The sequence below is a fragment of the Anopheles coustani genome, chromosome X (assembly GCF_943734705.1).
Source record: "Anopheles coustani chromosome X, idAnoCousDA_361_x.2, whole genome shotgun sequence".
Classification (NCBI taxonomy): Eukaryota; Metazoa; Arthropoda; class Insecta; order Diptera; family Culicidae; genus Anopheles; species Anopheles coustani.
Genome location: NC_071290.1, coordinates 1,604,682 through 1,628,088, shown reverse-complemented (window position 1 = coordinate 1,628,088; position 23,407 = coordinate 1,604,682). Strand labels below are relative to the sequence as shown.

Below are 23,407 nucleotides of genomic sequence, written 5' to 3'. Positions count from 1 at the left end.
GACTTCCTCTGAAACCATGTGCTTTTACTAACCTACAAAGCTACTAACTTCTCACGTAAGTTTTACGTTCTTTTTATGTCTATCACGGCATTTTTACTTGCCGGAAGGACGTTAATGCCCCCTACCGTGTCCTGTTCATCAAATATTAAGGTATGTTACAAAAATATCCCAAGAAACCTACATGATTGAGTAAACCTAACCTTCCTACACCTAATCCTCGCTCGATCTTCCATTTTTAGGCATTCTTAGATGGTTCTGGCCCGCTCTTTGCGCCGATAGCACCTTTGCACATCGCCGAACAGCGTGATCATGGCCAGCGCCAGCCCGACCAGCGTCCAGACGAACACCCCACCGAGGCTCTCTGCATCGGGGAATTCCGCATCGAGCCGCTCGTTTACTCGCCGAAAGCCGTCCGCCGCACTCGCCACCGGCTCCGCCGACTCGATGACGGTGAGAATGTTGATGTTCTGCTCCTTGATCAGATAGTCCCAGAACTGCGCCGGATCGTTGCCGCTCGAGAGCGTCAGATTGCGCCACATCTGATACAGCACGTCCTCGGCGTTCTTCATGTTCCGTAAGTATTCATATGTGCACGAGTTCTGCACGACCGTGTACTTGAAGCGGTTCTGGCGCGACAGTTGCTCAAGGGACTGGACTGGTGTTTGCATGCGCTCCACCGTGAGGAACGCGGCCAGGTTTACGGTAAACGTCGCGAGCATGACCACCACGAACAGCCAGTAGGCAGCGACCAGAGTTCGCCCGGAGAGTGCCTTCGGAGCTTCATCACCACGCAGAATCTCGTACTTGATCTCGGCCGAATCGTGGATGAAGGCAAAGTCCGCATCGAGACGCTCGTTTACTCGCCGGAAGCCGTCCGCCGCACTCGATGGCGAGAATGTTGATGTACTGCTCCTTGATCAGATAGTCCCAGGACTGCGCCGGATCGTTGCCGCTCGAGAACGTCAGATTGCGCCATATCTGGTATAGCACGTCCTCGGCGTTCTTCATGTTCCGGAAGTAGTCATGTCAAGGGACTGGATGAGGTCAACGCGAACCAGCAGCTTTCCTTCAGGGCGTACTGTAGGGCGAGAACTTGTCCAGCAAACCGATACGAAAGCGAGCCCCAAAACTACAGCCAGTGGTCCATACAAATAGACGTACTTGCTGATGCGTTGCCGGTGATCACAGGATATCAATCTGGCCGATACCGATCGGTTTATGGCTAGCCGGAAAGTCCATGCAGATCAACAGCTGGGATCCTTTGCGATGGGCTACAAATGTGACCGCCCGGATCTGGACCACCTTCAAGCGGACAGCGTCGTCAATGAGAAACAACGGCAGCAACACGTCCTTGGTGCCCGTCACAAACGCTCCGCTGCGTGGCAAGCGAAACCGCCAGGCTCATGACGTCGTCCGTGTGACTAAGTTTGCTGGACCTAAATGGTTACTTCAATCATCCTCGCCTCCTTCCGATCAACCTCCACTTCCTGAGTGCATGATGACAGACCGGTTGTTCTGTGACCTCTCCAATCTTCGATTTCCAGAGTGTGAACACCCCACCGAGGCTCTCCAGCGTGGTGCCCTCGCTGTCGTCCGTGTTCGGGCACTGGCCGCGCGCCGAGTTATTCCAGAACTTTGCCGTGAGCGACTCGAAGAAGTGCTCCTTCTGCAGCTCCAGTATGAAGTAGCTCAGATCTTCCTGCAGATGGCTGCCCTACTATCCAGTACGGATGCTCGGCAAACACCTCGCCCACCTCGGTGAAGTTGCAGTTGCGCAGAATCTCGTACTTGATCTCGGCCGAATCGTGGATGAAGACAAAGTCCGCATCGAGCCGCTCGTTTACTCGCCGGAAGCCGTCCGCCGCACTCGCTACTGGCTCTGCCGACTCGATGGCGGCGAGAATGCTGATGTACTGTTCCTTGATCAGATAGTCCCAGAACTGCGCCGGATCGTTGCCGCTCGAAAGCGTCAGATGGCGCCATATCTGGTACAGCACGTTCTCGGCGTTCTTCATGTTCCGGAAGTAGTCATGTCAAGGGACTAGACGAGGTCAACGCGAACCAGCAGCTTTCCTTCATCGTAAAGTTCCTGCGTGTGGGAAAGTCAGTGGAGTAATCGGAAATGAACACAGTGGAGGAGTTACAATATCTTAGGGAACCTGATCTCTTACCGACACTCGTACGGATAGGCGGCCTTGTTGTTTCTTGCACTGTAGGGCGAGAACTTGTCCAGCAACCGGTGCGAAAGCGAACCCCACAACTACAGCCAGTGGTCCATACAAATAGACGTACTTGCTGATGCGTTGCCGGTGATCACAGGATATCAATCTGGCCGATACCGATCGGTTTATGGCTAGCCGGAAAGTCCATGCAGATCAACAGCTGGGATCCTTTGCGATGGGCTACAAATGTGACCGCCCGGATCTGGACCACCTTCAAGCGGACAGCGTCGTCAATGAGAAACAACGGCAGCAACACGTCCGTGGTGCCCGTCACAAACGCTCCGCTGCGTGGCAAGCGAAACCGCCAGGCTCATGACGTCGTCCGTGTGACTAAGTTTGCTGGACCTAAATGGTTACTTCAATCATCCTCGCCTCCTTCCGATCAACCTCCACTTCCTGAGTGCATGATGACAGACCGGTTGTTCTGTGACCTCTCCAATCTTCGATTTCCAGAGTGTGAACACCCCACCGAGGCTCTCCAGCGTGGTGCCCTCGCTGTCGTCCGTGTTCGGGCACTGGCCGCGCCCCGAGTTATTCCAGAACTTTGCCGTGAGTGACTCGAAGAAGTGCTCCTTCTGCAGCTCCAGTATGAAGTAGCTCAGAGCTTCCTGCAGATGGCTGCCCTGCTATCCAGTACGGTTGCTCGGCAAACACCTCGCCCACCTCGGTGAAGTTGCAGTTGCGCAGAATCGCGTACTTGATCTCGGCCGAATCGTGGATGAAGGCAAAGCATCGAGCCGCTCGTTTACTCGCCGGAAGCCGTCCGCCGCACTCGATGGCGGCGAGAATGTTGATGAACTGCTCCTTGATCAGATAGTCCCAGAACTGCGCCGGATCGTTGCCGCTCGAGAGCGTCAGATTGCGCCACATCTGGTACAGCACGTTCTCGGCGTTCTTCATGTTCCGGAAGTAGTCATGTCAAGGGACTGGACGAGGTCAACGCGAACCAGCAGCTTTCCTTCAGGGCGTACTGTAGGGCGAGAACTTGTCCAGCAAACCGATGCGAAAGCGAGCCCCACAACTACAGCCAGTGGTCCATACAAATAGACGTACTTGCTGATGCTTTGCCGGTGATCACAATATATCAATCCGGCCGATACCGATCGGTTTATGGCTGGCCGGAAAGTCCATGCAGATCAGCAGCTGGGATCCTTTGCACAACTTTGACCGCCCGGATCTGGACCACCTTCAAGCGGAGAGCGTCGTCAATGAGAAACAACGGCAGCAACACGTTCTTGGTTTGGTGCCCGTCACAAACGCTCCGCTGCGTGGCAAGCGAAACCGCCAGTCTCTTGACGTCGTCCGTGTGACTAAGTTTGCTGGACCTAAATAGTTACTTCAATCATCCTCGCCTCCTTCCGATCAACCTTCACTTCCTGAGTGCATGATGACAGACCGGTTGTTCTGTGGCCTCTCCAATCTTCGATTTCCAGAGTGTGTGTAGTACGAGGCATCATGGAACCGAGTCGCGTTGATGCCGTGCCTCTTCTCGGTCTTCAGGGGCCAAAGATTCCTTAGGAAACTAGCTATTTTCCTTCCGAAAAAGCTTCCGGATTAGCTTGTGGTGCTACGCGTGTGTTAGTTCAGTGTAGACGACGTAAGATTGTGTCGGGAAGGGATACCAATGTCCTATCGATCGCCGTCGTCCTCCAAACAGCCTAGGGTGACTTGCAAGTGCGACGTCGGTGAGGTAAAACACGTCAAACATCGGTACGGCGCGTGTGCAGCCGTTTTACGTACGATTATTACCACGCGCGGTCAAAACCAATTGTTTTAGAATAATAAAGTTACTTGTCCTTACTGTACTCTTCGCGAAAGAAAAGAAAACAGCTATCAGCTTCGTTTGCATGTCGTTTCCTGTGAGTAAAGTGTAGTTTAAGTGTGTTGCGAGTAAATTAACGGGTTCCAATTGTATTTAGACATGTTCTATTGCGAATTTTAGTACTGTAAGAACTGCATTTTGTACGTGCGGGCAAGAACATGCAGTTTTACTAGTTGTTTATAAACAAATGTTATCAAAACCGATTATATAGGCCATAAGAAGACCAATTACAAGGTTATAGAGGCTAAATGCAGTTGTTATTCCACATTTTTGTATGTTTACACGCTCGTTTCTGATTTGAAGAATAAATAAAGTCTTAAATAAGGTTATACTAAAGAATTTTAACCCTTTTTGTCGACTTTTTATTGCGTATTATCCGAAAATATCTGTAAACCAACTTTAAATTATCCGAAAAGCGTTATTTTGGTAAGTAAAACAACTTTTAATCACCTTAAAAAGAGTTATTTTTAAGTAAGTTTAATAACTCTTAATTAAACTAAAATATTACTACAAATTTCAGGCTTTTTTTCCGACAAAATCCTGAAAAAATCAGATTTTTTGGTCCAAAATTGCATTTTTTAGCGCGAAAACCGTCTCTTCGGTTCAATTGACAACTGTCAGCTGACAGCTGTCACCTGTCAACCGCTTCGGATAACCGGTCAACCGTTTCGGCCGAACCGCCAACTGTCACCTGTTTCCCGCCAACCGGTTCGGCCGAACCGGTTTAAATTTTGTGCTACCTCCTACGAAACTGGTAATCCTTCGCTCCTGTTACTTTTCGGCCAAAAAGCCGGTTTTTGACGGTTTTTGGGGCCCAAACCCGAGCAGGCCCGACAATTTTCGACCTGAAAATTTCAACTTTTGTAACAGGAGCGCAGGATTTTCAGGAGGTAGCAGGGGCAAAATTTTTATCGATTTTTCGACCTTGCCTGGTACTTTTGGGCCGGTTTTTGAGGATGAAAATTTCAACTTTTTTAACAGGAGCGCAGGATTTTCAGGAGGTAACAGGAGCAAAATTTTTATCGATTTTTCAGCATAAACTGGTACTTTTGGGCCGATTTTTGGGGATGCAAATTTCCATTTTTTTACCAAAAGTGATGGATTTAAAGTAGTTTAACTTACCTAACTCATTCTTTTCGGATAAATTGAAGCTTTTTATACTGTTTTCGGATAATTAAAAACTGTTTAACTTACCTAAATAAATCTTTTTGCATAAAATGCAATATTTTCGGATTACTAAAAGTTGTTTTACTTACCAAAATAACTGTTTTCGGATAATTTTAAGTTGGTTTACAGATATTTTCGGATAATACGCAATAATAAGTCGACAAAAAGGGTTAAAATTCTTTGGTTTAACCTTATTTAAGACTTTATTAATTCTTCAAATCAGAAACGAGCGTGTAAACATACAAAAATGTGTAAAAACGACTGCATTTAGCCTCTACAGTCTTGCGATTCGCCTTCTTATGGCCTATTTAATCGGTTTTGATAACATTTGTTTATAAACAACTAGTAAAACTGCATGTTCTTGTCCGCACGTACAAAATACAGTTCTTACAGTACTAAAATTCGCAATAGAACATGTCTAAATACAATTGGAACCCGTTAATTTATTCGCAACACACTTAAACTACCCTTTACTCACAGTAAACGACATGCAAACGAAGCTGAAAGCAGTTTTCCTTTCTTTCGCGAAGAGTACAGTACGGACAAGTAAATCTACTATTCTAAAACGAATGGTTTTGACCGCGCACGGTAATAATCGTACGTAAAACGATTGCACACGCGCCGTGCCGATTTTCGATGAATTTTACCTCACGGACGTCGCACTCGCAAGTCAATTTGGCTGTTTGGAGGACGAGGGGGATCGAAAGGACATTGGTATCCCTTCCCGACAACATCTTACGCTGTCTACACTAAACTGACACACGAATAGCACCAAAAGCTAATCCGGAAGTTTGCGACCACACATTTCGGAAGGAAAATAGCTAGTTTTCTAAGGAATCTTTGGCCTCCTGAAGACCGAGAAGAGGCGTGGGATCAACGGGGCTCTGTTCCATTAAGCCTCGAACTACACACACACACTGGAAATCGAAGATTGGAGAGGTCACAGAACAACCGGTCTGTCATCATGCACTCAGGAAGTGGAGGTTGATCGGAAGGAGGCGAGGATGATTGAAGTAACCATTTAGGTCCAGCAAACTTAGTCACACGGACGACGTCATGAGCCTGGCGGTTTCGCTTGCCACGCAGCGGAGCGTTTGTGACGGGCACCAAGGACGTGTTGCTGCCGTTGTTTCTCATTGACGACGCTCTCCGCTTGAAGGTGGTCCAGATCCGGGCGGTCAAAGTTGTGCAAAGGATCCCAGCTGCTGATCTGCATGGACTTTCCAGCCAGCCATAAACCGATCGGTATCGGCCGGATTGATATATTGTGATCACCGGCAAAGCATCAGCAAGTACGTCTATTTGTATGGACCACTGGCTGTAGTTGTGGGGCTCGCTTTCGCATCGGTTTGCTGGACAAGTTCTCGCCCTACAGTACGCCCTGAAGGAAAGCTGCTGGTTCGCGTTGACCTCGTCCAGTCCCTTGACATGACTACTTCCGGAACATGAAGAACGACGAGGACGTGCTGTACCAGATGTGGCGCAATCTGACGCTTTCGAGCGGCAACGATCCGGCGCAGTTCTGGGACTATCTGATCAAGGAACAGTACATCAGCATTCTCGCCGCCATCGAGTCGGCAGAGCCAGTAGCGAGTGCGGCGGACGGCTTCCGGCGAGTAAACGAGCGGCTCGATGCGGACTTTGTCTTCATCCACGATTCGGCCGAGATCAAGTACGAGATTCTGCGCAACTGCAACTTCACCGAGGTGGGCGAGGTGTTTGCCGAGCATCCGTACTGGATAGTAGGGCAGCCATCTGCAGGAAGATCTGAGCTACTTCATACTGGAGCTGCAGAAGGAGCACTTCTTCGAGTCACTCACGGCAAAGTTCTGGAATAACTCGGGGCGCGGCCAGTGCCCGAACACGGACGACAGCGAGGGCACCACGCTGGAGAGCCTCGGTGGGGTGTTCACACTCTGGAAATCGAAGATTGGAGAGGTCACAGAACAACCGGTCTGTCATCATGCACTCAGGAAGTGGAGGTTGATCGGGAGGAGGCGAGGATGATTGAAGTAACCATTTAGGTCCAGCAAACTTAGTCACACGGACGACCGTCATGAGCCTGGCGGTTTCGCTTGCCACGCAGCAGAGCGTTTGTGACGGGCACCATGGACGTGTTGCTGCCGTTGTTTCTCATTGACGACGCTCTCCGCATGAAGGTGATCCAGATCCGGGCGGTCACATTTATAGCCCATCGCAAAGGATCCCAGCTGCTGATCTGCATAGACCTTCCGGCCAGCCATAAACCGATCGGTATCGGCCAGATTGATATCCTGTGATCACCGGCAACACATCAGCAAGTACGTCTATTTGTATGGAGCACTGGCTGTAGTTGTGGGGCTCGCTTTCGCATCGGTTGCTGGACAAGTTCTCGCCCTACAGTGCAAGAATCAACAAGGTCGCCTATCCGTACGAGTGTCGGTAAGAGATCAGGTTCCCTAAGATATTGTAACTCCTCCACTGTGTTCATTTCCGATTACTCCACTGACTTTCCCACACGCAGGAACTTTACGATGAAGGAAAGCTGCTGGTTCGCATTGACCTCGTCCAGTCCCTTGACATGACTACTTCCGGAACATGAAGAACGACGAGGACGTGCTGTACCAGATATGGCGCCATCTGACGCTTTCGAGCGGCAACGATCCGGCGCAGTTCTGGGACTATCTGATCAAGGAACAGTACATCAGCATTCTCGCCGCCATCGAGTCGGCAGAGCCAGTAGCGAGTGCGGCGGACGGCTTCCGGCGAGTAAACGAGCGGCTCGATGCGGACTTTGTCTTCATCCACGATTCGGCCGAGATCAAGTACGAGATTCTGCGCAACTGCAACTTCACCGAGGTGGGCGAGGTGTTTGCCGAGCATCCGTACTGGATAGTAGGGCAGCCATCTGCAGGAAGATCTGAGCTACTTCATACTGGAGCTGCAGAAGGAGCACTTCTTCGAGTCGCTCACGGCAAAGTTCTGGAATAACTCGGCGCGCGGCCAGTGCCCGAACACGGACGACAGCGAGGGCACCACGCTGGAGAGGCTCGGTGGGGTGTTCTCACTCTGGAAATCGAAGATTGGAGAGGTCACAGAACAACCGGTCTGTCATCATGCACTCAGGAAGTGGAGGTTGATCGGGAGGAGGCGAGGATGATTGAAGTAACCATTTAGGTCCATCAAACTTAGTCACACGGACGACGTCAAGAGGCTGGCGGTTTCGCTTTCCACGCAGCGGAGCGTTTGTGACGGGCACCAAGAACGTGTTGCTGCCGTTGTTTCTCATTGACGACGCTCTCCGCTCGAAGGTGGTCCAGATCCGGGCGGTCAAATTTGTGGACCATCGCAAAGGATCCCAGCTGCTGATCTGCATAGACCTTCCGGCCAGCCATAAACCGATCGGTATCGGCCAGATTGATATCCTGTGATCACCGGCAACGCATCAGCAAGTACGTCTATTTGTATGGAGCACTGGCTGTAGTTGTGGGGCTCGCTTTCGCATCGGTTGCTGGACAAGTTCTCGCCCTACAGTGCAAGAATCAACAAGGTCGCCTATCCGTACGAGTGTCGGTAAGAGATCAGGTTCCCTAAGATATTGTAACTCCTCCACTGTGTTCGTTTCCGATTACTCCACTGACTTTCCTACACGCAGGAACTTTACGATGAAGGAAAGCTGCTGGTTCGCGTTGACCTCATCCAGTCCCTTGACATGACTACTACCGGAACATGAAAAACGCCGAGGACGTGCTGTACCAGATATGGCGCCATCTGACGCTCTCGAGCGGCAACGATCCGGCGCAGTTCTGGGACTATCTGATCAAGGAGCAGTACATCAACATTCTCGCCGCCATCGAGTGCGGCGGACGGCTTCCGGCGAGTAAACGAGCGTCTCGATGCGGACTTTGCCTTCATCCACGATTCGGCAGAGATCAAGTACGAGATTCTGCGTGGTGATGAAGCTCCGAAGGCACTCTCCGGGCAAGCTCTGGTCGCTGCCTACTGGCTGTTCGTGGTGCTCATGCTCGCGACGTTTACCGTAAACCTGGCCGCGTTCCTCACGGTGGAGCGCATGCAAACACCAGTCCAGTCCCTTGAGCAACTGTCGCGCCAGAACCGCATCAAGTACACGGTCGTGCAGAACTCGTGCACACATGACTACTTCCGGAACATGAAGAACGCCGAGGACGCGCTGTACCAGATGTGGCGCCATCGGACGCTCTCGAGCGGCAACGATCCGGCGCAGTTCTGGGACTATCTGATCAAGGAGCAGAACATCAACATTCTCACCGTCATCGAGTCGGCGGAGCCGGTGGCGAGTGCGGCGGACGGCTTCCGGCGAGTAAACGAGCGGCTCGATGCGGACTTTCCCGATGCGGAGAGCCTCGGTGGGGTGTTCATCTGGACGCTGGTCGGGCTGGCGCTGGCCATGATCACGCTGTTCGGCGATGTGCAAAGGTGCTATCGGCGCAAAGAGCAGGCCAGAACCATCTAAGAATGCCAAAAAAAAGGAAGATCGAGCGAGGATTAGGTGTAGGAAGGTTAGGTTTACTCAATCATGTAGGTTTCTTGGGGTATTTTTGTAACATACCTTAATATTTGATGAACAGGACACGGTAGGGGGCAATAAAGTCCTTCCGGCAAGTAAAAATGCCGTGATAGACATAAAAAGAACGTAAAACTTACGTGAGAAGTTAGTAGCTTTGTAGGTTAGTAAAAGCACATGGTTTCAGAGGAAGTCACTTTGACAGAGTGGCGGTGACAGGTGAGTGGGCTTAGTGACAGGTGAGATGGCGTAGTGAGAGGTGAGAAGGCTTAGTGACAGGTGAGATGGCGTAGTGACAGGTGTTCAAATCAAACCGTTATCACACTAGGACGGACAATGCTGCAATCGCTGTTACATTTTGGTGGTGTTTTCGTTAGATATAAATAGGATCGAACGATACTGCAAGTAGCTGTGAAACTAACAATGTAAACTCAGCTTTTGGATTGTTTTACAATAATATTTCTCCAAAGCATCTCATTAAATATACCCGAACTTAGGGTATAGTAAACTCAAGGATATTTTTATCCTTCTACTAACATCTTATATTGTTGTGTGGCTTGTTTGAAAAGCTGATTTCACATTCACTTTGCGCAAGTGTTACGAGCTTCCGAGCGCCGCAGGTTTAATTAGGGAAATAATTGTACAAGTACGGTCGATTTAAGAGGCACTAACGGAGCAAATTCTTGTGTAACATAGGTAATTAAATAAAAATTTTACTTGGAGTATGCCTTGGTGATTCCCCTTTGCTTCCTCGTCGGAGTTGTGACCCCAAGCTTAGGGAAAGTTGTTAAGGATCATTGCCTAGCCTAGCGTGGATGGATTTCAATTGATTAGGATAAAGTGTTTGCTTTTTAATGTAACTGGAACTGTGTAGATAACCGCTGGTTGAAAGAAAGTTTGTTGATGCTTGTGTAGTGTTATTTGGATTTGGTCTCGAGAGGTTGACAGTTTGTTAGTGAATGTATGTCTACACAGTAGTAAAACTTTTGTAGCTTCAACTCTTGTGTCCAAGAAAATAATAAATCTGTTTGAACAATAAAATAATACTCACATAAACACACACAAATGGTGTCGCAGCGCGTCGAAGGTTTGCAAACGAGCTGAGGGGCCGCAAAACAAATGGCATACGGCTCCATCGAACACGACCTGGTCGAAGAGCTGGGGTTAAGTCGAGTTCCGCGACCCCTGTGTATTAGCTGGACCGGTAACCAGAAACGCAAGGAGACCGGATCAGTCCGCTTAGCACGTACACTTCCCGGCGCCTTTGACGATAAGTAAGCGCCATATAAACTATTGAAGAAACTCGGTATCACTGTCCAAGCGATACGAACATATTACGGGAGCGAAAACCGACTCCTACGCTGGCGTTAAACCTCAGGTGTTGATCGGAGCGGACAACTGCACATTGGGGCCTAATTTTCCCTAAGAGGGAAAGGCCAACCAACCGATTGATACGAAGACGACAAGGCTAAGATGGACCTTGTGTATCCTTGTCTTCTACCGCCGCACATCACAGCAATCGTTCCTGTGAAGATCTGGCACCACAAACACACTACTCACTCGAAGCGCCCTGGAACGCTGAAAGAGGAAACAATAGACAGATAACCGCTTTGAGATTGGTATCATATGGCTTGATGGAAACATACGATCACATACTTAGAAAAGAACTGTATCTTACGGATCCTTATATTGATGCTAATAAACCAGTTGTTCCTCAGCGTTATCGGTGAAGCATTCAATCTACGTAGACGCATTCCCATCGGGCCATGGTTCCAGCGGTCACTGATCCTGCTGACATTAGTATCCGCCAGCGGAAGGAAACCTCTGATCGCCTTCGAGGACAGTTCTGCAACTCTGCGGCCTACAAGGAAAGGAATTGTAAAAGCATGTAACGAGAATGCAATCTTACCAGGGGAGCAGCCGACCGAAGGACGAAACTTCTTCTTCTTCTTTCGCTATGCGAGTCGGGGTATATCCTCCTACGCTAAGTCGAACGTTTGTTCCCTTACTCGTAATCAGAGGCGTACCGACTCTGTCCGAACTCCTATGAAGGGGCTCGTCCTTTAGGACCGGCTAATAACAGCCATATGTCCACCCGCCGGCCACGGGAGGGATAATTCCTTCCGTTGTCAGGACACAAGAACTCGTGGTCCGCTTGATTGACTCAAACAGAACGAGATGTGCGGCAGCTAGGATTTTTCTGACCTGAGCTCCAGCTCGGGGTGACCACGCGGTCGTGCCGTAACCTTACTTTTCCGCTAACCCTTTCAGGAAACTTGAGCACTGCTAACATCCGCTCTGATGCACTACCGAACTGGAACTGGAAGGACGAAACGATGCACAGATAAGGATCCTCGAGGATGCAAGCAATGACGCGCCAGCACGAGGTCGGTAGTGACAGCCAAATAGTAAACATGTTTACTAAGACTGCGGCTTCGCTTTTGGTAAACCCGTGTTCTCGAGTCCCGTTTCCAGTTAGAGCTTTTCACGTGCACTGTAAAATCGTAGGATTTATTACCTCATCTCATCACGGGACTTTGAAACTGAGAATTATAAAATTTTATAAAGACTTCGGCGAATCCCGTTGGAATCGATCGAAATCTGTTCATTAACTGGCATTGACGGGATTTTGGCGATTATTGGAATCGATAGGCGACGCCTAGCGTTACTCATTTCCATTCTCCACCTAATATCACCCGCCCGCCCTCCCCCTGCCAGTGGGAAAAGTAAGAGCGAAGCTCATTGACGGAAAGTTGGACGGCAAGGAAAGTTTTGCATGAAATTAAATTTTTCTTTCGAAAATATCCCCCCCCCCTCGTCTCCCGCCATCGGTGTTTGCCCATCGCCTTTTATTGCCACACGATCTGCCGTCGTCGTCGTCACCCCTTTCGATTTTTCCCGACGGTACTGGTGCCCCTTTCTGTTTGTTTGCATAAACTCCGCACATCATTAAGCGCGGAAAGCGAAGAAAAATGTCAAAGGTGTCAAATTGGAAGGGGGAAGGGGAAAAGAAAACAAGCACGAACGGAACGGGAGTGCGAGTGATGACAGTACTCCCCCGTTGCTCCCCACACTTTCTCCGGCAAACAAATTCCAACTGGAAAATGGTTATTGACGAGCATTCCTTCGCGTGCTTTCACTCGCCGACTGACATCGCGATAAGGGTGCCGTTTACATGCTAGCGGGGTTTGGGGGGGGGGGGGGATGGTGGTTCGCCGACAACAGGGACTATCTGAAAGCGAATGGAAAAAGGGCACAATTAAAAAAGATTCAGTAAGTTAAATCCAGTCTATTCACGGTGGGTGAATTGAAGTGAACAGTCAATTCTTAATTCACTCAGAATGGATATGGCGATTCTCGCGTGAGTTTTATACAACTCAGTCGAATCATCCTAGTGAACTGAATCGATTGAAGAGTTAACTTTTCACACTCTGAACTCAGGTTGGAGGCATTCCCGTCCGCTAGCCTTGATAACGCAGGTGTTGAAGGAACGTAACGAAGGATATATCCATTTTATTTTCCCGTTTTCTCTTATCACATCCGGTTTTTAATCAACTCGACAACGAACCGAAGCAACGGGACAGTAATTAAAAATCACCAAGATGAAGGAGGGAGCGGGTAACATTTTCCCGGACTTCTCTCCCCCCCCCCCTCCATCACCCTCCTTCAGCGTGTGATGACGTGTAATTGCGTTACTTATTGCCGCTTTCGACGTTTGACTTTTTGTTATCACGCGCATCCCGACTTCGCCCGACGGAAATTTGGGGGAGCGGAAAATGTTTCCCTCTATTTGTCTGGGCCCCGTGACTAATTTGATTATTTTCCAATACCGTCTAGCGATTGAGGGGGGACTGTGTCGATTGTTTGTGCTTCGGGGAAGGGTGGGGGGAGGTTCGGGGGTACCGCGCTCCTCGAGAGACCCGGGGAAAGAAGATTCGTGATAAATCTTTTCCCATAAATCTTTTTATACGGGCTGCGAGAAGTTTATTATTCACACACTCCGGGTTTTATTTTCCCCGGCTTCCCGGTGGAGGTGCTAGCACGTATGCGGAAATGCGGTGCGCGGGTGGGGGAGATGGTCCGACGCCGCCGGTGCATCTCAATTGCGGACCAAACAACGCCAATGGCCGAAGCACAGGCCAGTGGTGAAAACGGTTCGGTTTTTGGTTTGGTTTCTCTTTAAATACCCAATCCCATTTGTTCCGTCCCTCCCTCTCTCTATCTCTCTCTCCTTATATGTATGTTGCACGTGTGTGTGTGTGTGTTTGCTAGCGAATTCTGCGAACCATATCCTTCATCGCACCCCCCCCCCCCCCAACTATTCAACCCCCGTCGAGAGCTATACGTGCGTATTCGACATCGACCCTCCGGCACAAATAAAAAATAATAAAAAAAACCCTCCCCCCCAATTCGTCACTTCCTCCCCCCACAAGGTTCACGTCTCAATCGCGCGAGAAAATGCGATGCGCAAAGGGAAAGCAAACGGATGCACGGAGGATATTAGGTTATTTCCTGGCAACTAAATCCCCCCCCCCCCCCTCCTCCCCCCTCCCCCGGTTTTCCAAGTGCCAAAACGCATGCCGAATTTTACTCCTCCTACACACGAGAGCATGCAAAACGGGTGACGCTGCTCTTTTAGCGTGTGTGTGTGTGTGTGTGTATGTGTGCTGATGCCACTTTATCAAGGCACGAATTGTAAAACGTTCCAATATGATTTTCCCACTCCCTTCGGCACGGTTTTAAAAGTGTCCCATCGCCGCCGGAGGACGCCGACTAGGGGGGGTTGGTTTGAGGGGTGTGTAGTTTTAAGCTTCACCCCCCCCCCTTTTATAATGTGTAACATAAATCTCAAGCCGTTTTTGGCGGTTGCATTCGGGGCTAAAGCAGTTCGGCGTTCGGTGGTGGAATGTTTAAAGGTATTTCGGGTTTGCGTTTACCGAGAACCGGTGAGGGGCGGGGGTTCACAAACCCGGAACGGTGCACATTCGTGGTCGTGGTTTGTTAACGAGTTATTATCATGTTCGACGGTTAAACAATGAATGAGCAGAACGATGGGACGATTGTTTAACGACAAACGGGTTTCCTAACGTTGTTTCCAATTGTGTGTCAAAATGAATGAATGAAAAGAAATGTTACTTCAAATTGACCGTTGAAAACCATTCATCATTAAACTTTTAAAATGTAAAGCAAACCGATCTCAGTGGCTCAATTGGTATAAAATAAGTCCACTCAATGCGATTCGAATCTCGTTCTAGATTGAAAACAAAGGATTAAAAGCGAAAGAAGAGAATGTCTTATCTGAGATGAGAATTTGCTTATCTTTACTTTACGGGACCGGAACAAGGGTTTATCAAGAGCGATGCCGTAGTTTTTCGTAGTATAGGGGAATTATCACTGCTTGAATGGTAAATGTTGAAAAAAATTTGATTTGGCATGAAAAAAGATATTTCCCTGACGGGGGACTCGAACACCAAACCACCGGGACTTAAGACTCAAGCAGGCTCAACCTGTACATCATTTGTCCGCGACAGACATGAAGGGAAATCACTGATACGTATGGCTCCGAAAGTCCCGTGGCGCAGTGGTAGCAAACCCATGCGGTGGGGGGGAACCGACCGGGTTCGAATCCCGGTAGGATTTTCCCACAAATTGTGAATGTTTGTTGGGGGTTTTATTTCTCACTACTTTTAAGGCTTAAATGATAAGTAAATAAGTTTGAGGGTTGAGAGGGGGGGGGGGGGGGGGGGGGACTTTGTTGTGCGTTCCCCTCCACACATTGATCCTAGCCCTGGTAAATCCCCCCAAAAACCCGTCGAAAAAGGGTTCCCCCCCTTCTTCGGGGGGGGGGTGGGGGGGGGGGGGGGGTTGTTCGGGATTGCCAGTGGCCAGAGGCCACTTGAGACCCCCCCCACCCCCCCACACCTAGTAAGCATTGGTGTTGCGGATGCAAAATTGCAACATTAATATCAACAAGCGCCCCCCCCCCCCCCCCCCCCCCCCCCACATTGAAACAAGTTGGGCCCCACAACAAATTTGGGGTTCCAACTTTTTATTTTTTCAACAAAAAAATAAATCCAGCCGCTAACCACATCCGTAATTAAAAGTAGTCCATACTGTCGATGATGTTTTTTGCGAGAACGAGTTCACCAAAGTGCGCTCGATATCGATTCCTACAATTGATCACACCTTTCAAAAAAGATTAAGATAAGATCACACCGTCGATACCGTCGGGACTCCCGCAAGGATGGTAGGGAAACTCAGGAAAATGGTACATTAAACCGAACTGTACAATATCCAGATGCGATCGCGCGAATCAAACGAACGAGAAGGAGGTTCAACTGGGATCGTAATTCCCGACGACGTGCGGTTCTAAGGACAACAGGAAGTTTGGGATAAAAACTAACTTCTGTTTATATCTGCAGGCCGCTTACTTTTCCATTCGATAAGCTTCCACTGATCAACGAGGTTCGGTACCTTTACCGCGCTAGGTGAAACCAGGTGCAAGGAAAGTGTGAACCGTTTCCGTTTCGTGTTGTTTTGCGTTGTGAAACATTTGTTTCACATCTTTCTCTATTCTCTCTCTCTCTCTCTCTCTCTACCTCCTGCGCACCACGGCACCAGATGTCCGGCGGAGGGGCACTGGACCAGACCACTAGAAATACGTGTGTGTGTGTAGCATATTTCATTTCCTTTGATCTGACCCGCATAATCTTTTTCCGCATTGTGCTTTGCATTAAGGGCGCGGTGTCACGCGAGTGGCGGCCATTTTTTTTTTTGCTACTTCGGAGCTGTTACCTGCATGGGCTGCATTGTAAAGCAACCCGTAGACGTTGCGAACTTGTACGCGCGAACAATTTGACAACCTGGCATTGCCTATGTAAAGGCGTACAAGTTCGCAACGTCTACGGGTTGCTTAAGTATTGCCAGTCCCGTGAAAACCTCTATGAATTATACACTTGCAGTTGGAGAAAACGGGTTTGGTGGATGAAAAACTTGCGGCTATCACGAATTCGATTTTGATGCAGTTATGACATTCACCTCCTAAACATGGGGAGATATATGCATATGCAAATCATTGCAGCCTTTCGCCCGACATTCTAACGGCGGGTTTAAACCTGCCGATGGTTTTAACTTTAAACGCTTCCGCTACTTCTACAAGCACGCATAACAAAGCTTGACAACTAAAAGTTCTTTGGCTACAGCTTCGAAAGCGAGAAGTGCTCATGAAAAGTTCTTACTTCCGGGAAGCTTCCGCAAAATCGGGATAAAAGGTGTCATTGCGCAAGTCTGTAACAAGCGAGCTTCGGGCGTTTCAATTCTGGGTTATTTGAAATACGGCAAGGCTTTCGGGCAAACGGCTCGCTGTCATAGTAACGCTGGGCAGCGGGTGTTGTTTTGTACGCGTAAATGTTTTTCCCCTGGCGGAGTGCGGAAAATAAGTGTCGCTGAAGTGCCGTGTCCCTTTTCCGGGAATGTCCGATAATTGCGTGATGAAGGCGAGCAGTAATGAGCGGAGAGTGAAGCGCTTCTCGCGTCAGCAAGCGGTTGAGCACGAGCTGGACGTGTTGATAAAGGATGTGGAGAGCAAGCTGAAAGTGGTAAGCGAAGGGCGCCGGAGGCAGGGCTTTGGGGACTCACCTCTGTAGCGGGAATGGTTGCAGCAAACTCCGCGCGACCCGGCGTCGCTGGACATGACCCACACCGTGCCGAGGCGGCTGTACGAGCGCATGAAGCGGTTGGAGATGGATCTGCCGCCCTTCGACGACCGGGAGTTCGAAGGGATCCTGGCCGTTCGGTTGCAGGACGTGCGCCAATCAGCCGGACCGGATGGGCGTGCCCGGACCGGGTCGTCGCACGGCACCGAAGGCACGACCGACGGTGATGACACGGACGGGGGCGAGGCCACCCGGGCGGGCAGCAGTCGAGCGAAGCCGTTCGAGCTGACCGTCGAACAGCGGACGGAATCGCGCCAGCGGGCGACGGAAGCCGGCGGCAACTGGATGGAGCGGTTCCTGCGGAAGACGAGCAACGAGCGGATCCGCTGGCAGACGAAGTACTACCGGACGGACCAGAAGCTGCTCGACAAGCCGCTGTTCCAGCAGATCGAGGAGCTGATCGACCTGGGCGCGCAGGACTTCTCCGAGTGGCTGAACGGGCTCGGCGCGGAGAAGTCCAACATCACGCGCGACATCATCAAGCAGCTGTTCTCGATCGAGATCGAGGACGAGATGGCCCGGGCGATCCGCGTCGACACGAAGGAGGTGCGCGCCATACCGGCCGAGGCCGCCTACCACTGGAACCTCGAGAGTGTAAGTACCAACATACACACACTACCATTGTCCATTTCCATCTTTGACCAGTTTCTAATTGGACTAGGAATATTTAGATCACTGCACTAAAGTACTAGAAGGCTACAGTAATGTAAGCAAGCAAGTCTTTGCTTGGTTTACGAAAACCATTGGTTTGTTTGTTTGTTTGTTTGTTTGAGGATTGCATACATTCAGGGGCATGAAATAACTAACTGAAGAGGATGTTTTTTCCCGTTTACCAACTTCCCGTACTACAAACTAATCTAATATTACAAATCATTTATATTACATCATTAGGCGACATCTGTTATATTTACATTATGATGTCCTTATTTGGCGAGGACTTTTACTGTCACCTTTGCCCAGAATAGCTATAGGGTGTAATAACGCAACGTTCTACCAAATGGGGTTTTTGGAAAGAAGTCAGGCGTCAGGCTAGGTTCCGTTTAGAGGAAGGAAAGTCAATTTGACACTAAAAGTCCTCGTCTCGATAAGGGCATTAGCAATTTCTCAGGCAAGCTAAATTACATGTGAATCATTTTATTATATCATTAGGCGGTATGTTGTTGTCTGTTCCTATTTACATCATAATGATCTGTGCCAATTCCGACATCCAAAAGGGGGAGATGTATTGACTCTTGGTTCTCACTTCCCAGATGGCGCTGCAGAAGCGAATCGCTCAGGTGATGCGGAGTGACCGGCGGGCGGCCCGGGCGTCCCGCGAGCGCCACGTCGCCTTCGGCCGCACCCTGCCGATGGAGCTGCGGACGAGCTGCCGGCGGGACGCGATCGACAGCATCCGGCCCGACTTCCCGGACGACCTGCGCACGCTGAAGGCGCTCTTCCAAGACATCCGCCACCTGCGCTCGGTGCGCTACCTGATCGAGCATCTGCACGAGCGGGCGGAGATCCAGCGGCCGCGGTATCTCACCGAGCTCGGCCTGTTCCGGTCACGCTCGCACGCGTTGGCCACGCCGTTTTATCAGAAGGTGCTACCGCGGAAAGTCATCCTCGATAGTGTGCGCCACTAATCCGGTGCCCCCGGCGCGATAACCGGGGCACCTGAGGCGCCCACCTGTTATCTGATTTTGCCACCTCGAAAACGGAACCCGATAAGCGCGGCGCATCTTTTTTCCTGTTTTTTATTTCGGACAGGCTGTTTTCTTTGCTGCACGCTCATGCAGATGACGTGTCAGCGCATACCACGGCCCGCCGGTGTTCGCGCGACGATGGCGAACAAACTGAACAACCACAACATTGCAGTGCATGTGTGTATGTGTACGGGGCGGGCGGGCACACGACCACCCCTTTTGTTTGCCCTTTCTTTGCACTAGTCTTACGGCTGGCTTGTTGGGGCTAATGCCGCCGGATTACGGAAACACAAAGGCCAGAAATCCCCGAGACAAGATCCAACGGTTGGAAGAGGCTTCCAAACGGCTAATCCGGGCCCGGAACGATGGAGGAGCAGGAAGGTCGACCGACCGGGGGACTGCGAGCCTCTTCACGTGAGAACACTGCGCACGCTGCTTTCGTCATAGACGGCTTACTTGTTATATTCTTACCCTCACGATTATCACTATTGTACTTCCTAATCCTATGGAGGACTAATTCCGCGGAAGGCTACTGGTAAATCCGATCCATTATCTCTGGAGCGGGCTCAGCGAATGTATAAGAAATTGGTGTAGGTTCTAGTAATACTTGGTTTTCGAGCTCGATGCCCGTACGAGGTGGGGCCCATCATCAGTGGGCAAGCTCGCCAGGTTCGTAGGAATGCCTCCAGATGTCGACCAGACACACGGACGAGTGGAACCGGTAGAACATGATCAGTGGCAGGGACAGGTGGTTCAGGATGGACCACAGTACGTCCCCGTAGTAGTCGTAGCTGCAAAGCGGGAGGGAGAGAGAGAGAGGGAGATTTCACCAATTAGCCATCGCAGCTCCGTAACCATGTTCGGAAACCTCCGACTACGTACCGCTCGTCACCAAAGTCGCCCGTTTTGACGGCGAACGTGTAGTAGATCCAGAGCGACACGTTCGCGATGGTCATGAACGTTACCAGCTCCTTGCCCGGCTTCTTCTTCTGCAGCTCCTCGGTGTTGGAGCAGCGCCGCAGGGCGTCGCATATCCAGGGCGTCTGCAGCAGCACCTGGACGATCTGCGTGAACACGATGAAGCCGTTCAGGATGGAGCTGTTCTCGAACGCCGGTATCATGCTGAACAGCGTCTCGGAGAAGAACGCCGGTATGGCGATGAACAGCAGCACGTCGTCGAGGCGCGAGATCGGGTGCGGATTGATGTCGAGCTTGGACGTCTGGAAGTAGGCGGCGACGGTCGCGAGGATCATGATACCGAGGACCGTCACCTCGAAGATACCGTCCAGCAGAATGCCCGTGTCGCGGTAGTCACTGCAAAGACAAGGAGAGAGCTTTAGGTGGTGTGCACTATCTCCAGGATGGTACTGGTTGAGGAAACCTACTCGTCTCTGGAGGCGATGTGGAACAGTATGATGACGACGATGGTGGCGACGACCAGGATGAGACCGGCGAACAGACCCCGACTGGCGTGCTGACAGTCACCGTACACGACCAGCCGGGTCTTCACCTGCGCCTCGTGATCGAGCGTATCGTCGCAATGATCGCTGCATTCGCTTTTGCCGTCAAAGTCGAGCACACTGCCTCCACCCTTGGAGACGTGGTCACCGTGCACACTGCCGTGCCCGTGGTGTGACCCGCCATGCCCCCGGTGTCCCTTGACCGTGATCTTTTTCGGGCACTTGCTGATGTTGGCGTAAATCATGTACAGCAGCCCCACGATCAGGATATTGAACTCGATTACGAAGGGGTATAGGTAGGGTGAGAAGGACGCCAGCACCTGGTTGAGCTCCTCCGGGCCTGGGCAGTCGCCTGGCGCGAGCATGGACGAGTCCCGCTCTTGCCTGCCTACCTCCGCCTCCGAGTAGGTGGAGTTCTCGCCGATCGAGTAGTCGTCGTAGTAGGACTGCTTGATGCGAATCGCTACCACCGTCTCGCGCACAATCGTCAGCACCCAGAAGGCGAGCGCGGTGCCGATGGCGTGCATGATACCGAACCGGGCCAGTCCCCGGTAGCGGTTGATGACAATGTTTGCGTACTTCCAGAAGAAGAATATCAAAAAGAGACAGTATACGAGGAAGAGCACCTCCATCGCGATGGTGGTGTTCGACGCGCACTGGGCCCACTTGCCATCGCGGCTGTTCATCAGGATGCCCTGGTAGGAGAGCAGTAGCACCGAGTGGATGAGCAGCCCGAAGCAGAACCAGGTCGCGCCGAGCTTCAGGTAGATGATCTCCCCGTGACGCCCCGTCACGAAGCAGTAGTCGTGCGGGATTGGCTTCAGCGGTGCCATCTGCCAGGCCGCCGGTTCCACCACACCGTTTGCGCTCGCTGTGCCCAGCTCCAACACCCCGCCCGCCGACCCGTTGTTCAGCGCTGCCCTTCGCTGTAGTTCCTCCTCGTACAGCTCGCGCCTCCTCTGCAGCTCCAGCAGCGCCTTCTGGGCGCGCCACACGTACAGCCGGATGTCCACGTACAGGAACACGAAGTAGATGATGCCGGTCGCGACCATGTAGAGCGCGAACACCTCCGCCAGCGGGTAGCGCGCGTTGTTCTCCACCGCGTCGGTGATGAACGCGATCAGGCCGAACACGATGAGGAACAGCGCGTAGCTGATGCCGGTGACGCCGGCCAGGTAGCGGCGGGTGAACTTGGACTTCTCCTCCGGCGTCGAGGGCGGCGGGATGTGGTGTTCGCTCGACTGGTGCGTCGTCGCCGCGATGGACGGCTGGTAGGAGACGGCGCGGATGATCGGAGGAGGCCGGCCGCCGACGGAGTACACCGACGCCGGCCGCTTTTGATAGGTGGTTGGGGTTGATGGCGGTGCGTCCGCATCCTGCGGCTCCTCGATCTCGATCGACGGTACCGTCAGCATCATCGGGTTTACATTCTGCAACCATAGGAGTTGAACCATAGGAGGCGTCGTTAAGCGATTCCACGAAATATAGCAACCTCTTATCTCGGACTAGCACATTGAATTTAATTACTTTCTCGCCCACCCGAACGATGTGTGGATGTTCTAATTGATATTTCTAATCCATTCGCCCAGTTCCCGCACCCCCTCCCCCCCCCGTCACTCCTTGGACCGTCGCCTACGAAACCACAGGAAATTAAAGTCGAGTAAAAGGCTTGGTCCGAGCTGGAGAAGCCTGGTATTTCGATCGGAAACTGCTTGATACACTGTGTTCATCCCCATCCAGCCCCTCTCACCCACCACCACCGGGGAGGGGTTTTTTTTCTTCCCCCCCCCCCCCCCCCCCTCCCCCATCGGCTCAGACAAAACACACTCACAACCCCGGCACAATCCAGGATGAAACAGTTCATTAGGTTGCTGAAGGCTCACTGGAGCGCAAGTTATCGTTTTTCCGCTATTTTACCTTACGCCTCCCGAGCCCCGTACACCATCTTTCCCAACGAACACGAGAGATGGACGGCAGCAAACTCCCTCCATCCCACCATCCTTGGGAAGCTTCGTCCCATCGACGCCGCAAAGGGTTCCTTTAGATTTCCAATCAACTGTTAAATTGCGCACACGGCGCGACTCCACGGACCAGACGACTCACACGCGGGCTGGAGGGAGGGGGGGGGGGGGGTGTAAAACCCGGCCACCGATGTTGCCCACCCGAGGCCCTTTGATAATTGAAGCACGGCTAATCCACCGGCGCTCGGGTTATACTTAGCGACGCTAGGAAAACCCCATGCATACCGGGGCCCTTTCATCTATCCAGAGGGTCTGCGGGGTGGAGGGGGGGGGGGGGAGGGGGACACGTGTCCGCTTGTGGTGAAGCAAAACCGGCACCGGAAAGAGAGACTCCTCCAAAATAAAAACCAAGGAGTGCGCCTCGAACCGGATGACAGGTGAAGGTGTTTCGAAATCTATATATATAAACAACCAATGTGTTTTGGGGGGAACTGGCGGCGATTTCGGGAGGAACACGGTGGCGCGCTTACCTGGGCTTGGCTGGGCACCGACGCAGGCTCGGGGCCGGCCTCGATGTCGCCGTTCGTCGCTGTTGAGAGCATGTCGACTCAGGACACTGCACGGTACTGAACTGAGGCGAACTCCGGCAGCGCCGATGGCCTGAAGGTGACTACCAGTCACGCGATGCTTCCGCCCCCCTGCTTCAGTGGTGCTCCTCCTTCCTCCTTCTCCTCCTCCGCGCGTGAGTAATGTACGCAGCCTTTAACGGAGGGGTAGGGAGTTCGGGGGGGTTGTCGCCTCTTGTCCGAGTCCGACCGATCCGCCAGTGTCTGTACCGCTGCTGCGAACG

General features: G+C 51.4%; 2 protein-coding genes and 2 pseudogenes across 2 annotated transcripts; 2 read left to right on the top strand and 2 right to left on the bottom strand.

The window, feature by feature from the left end:
* Positions 1 to 245: 245 nt before the first annotated feature.
* On the bottom strand, positions 246 to 3,092 carry LOC131268797 (ionotropic receptor 25a-like; annotated as a pseudogene).
* A 3,558-nt stretch (positions 3,093 to 6,650) lies between these two features.
* On the top strand, positions 6,651 to 9,685 carry LOC131268796 (uncharacterized; annotated as a pseudogene).
* A 7,523-nt stretch (positions 9,686 to 17,208) lies between these two features.
* LOC131268795 (uncharacterized) lies at positions 17,209 to 19,076 on the top strand. The gene is made up of 3 exons (XM_058271069.1): positions 17,209 to 17,334; positions 17,398 to 18,045; positions 18,702 to 19,076. The coding sequence occupies exons 1-3, from the start codon at positions 17,209 to 17,211 to the stop codon at positions 19,074 to 19,076; spliced, it is 1,149 nt and encodes a 382-aa protein (XP_058127052.1).
* A 709-nt stretch (positions 19,077 to 19,785) lies between these two features.
* On the bottom strand, positions 19,786 to 23,159 carry LOC131268794 (proton channel OtopLc-like). The gene is made up of 4 exons (XM_058271068.1): positions 23,088 to 23,159; positions 20,522 to 22,026; positions 20,019 to 20,450; positions 19,786 to 19,927 (listed from the first exon to the last, which is right to left on the bottom strand). The coding sequence occupies exons 1-4, from the start codon at positions 23,157 to 23,159 to the stop codon at positions 19,786 to 19,788; spliced, it is 2,151 nt and encodes a 716-aa protein (XP_058127051.1).
* Positions 23,160 to 23,407: the final 248 nt, after the last annotated feature.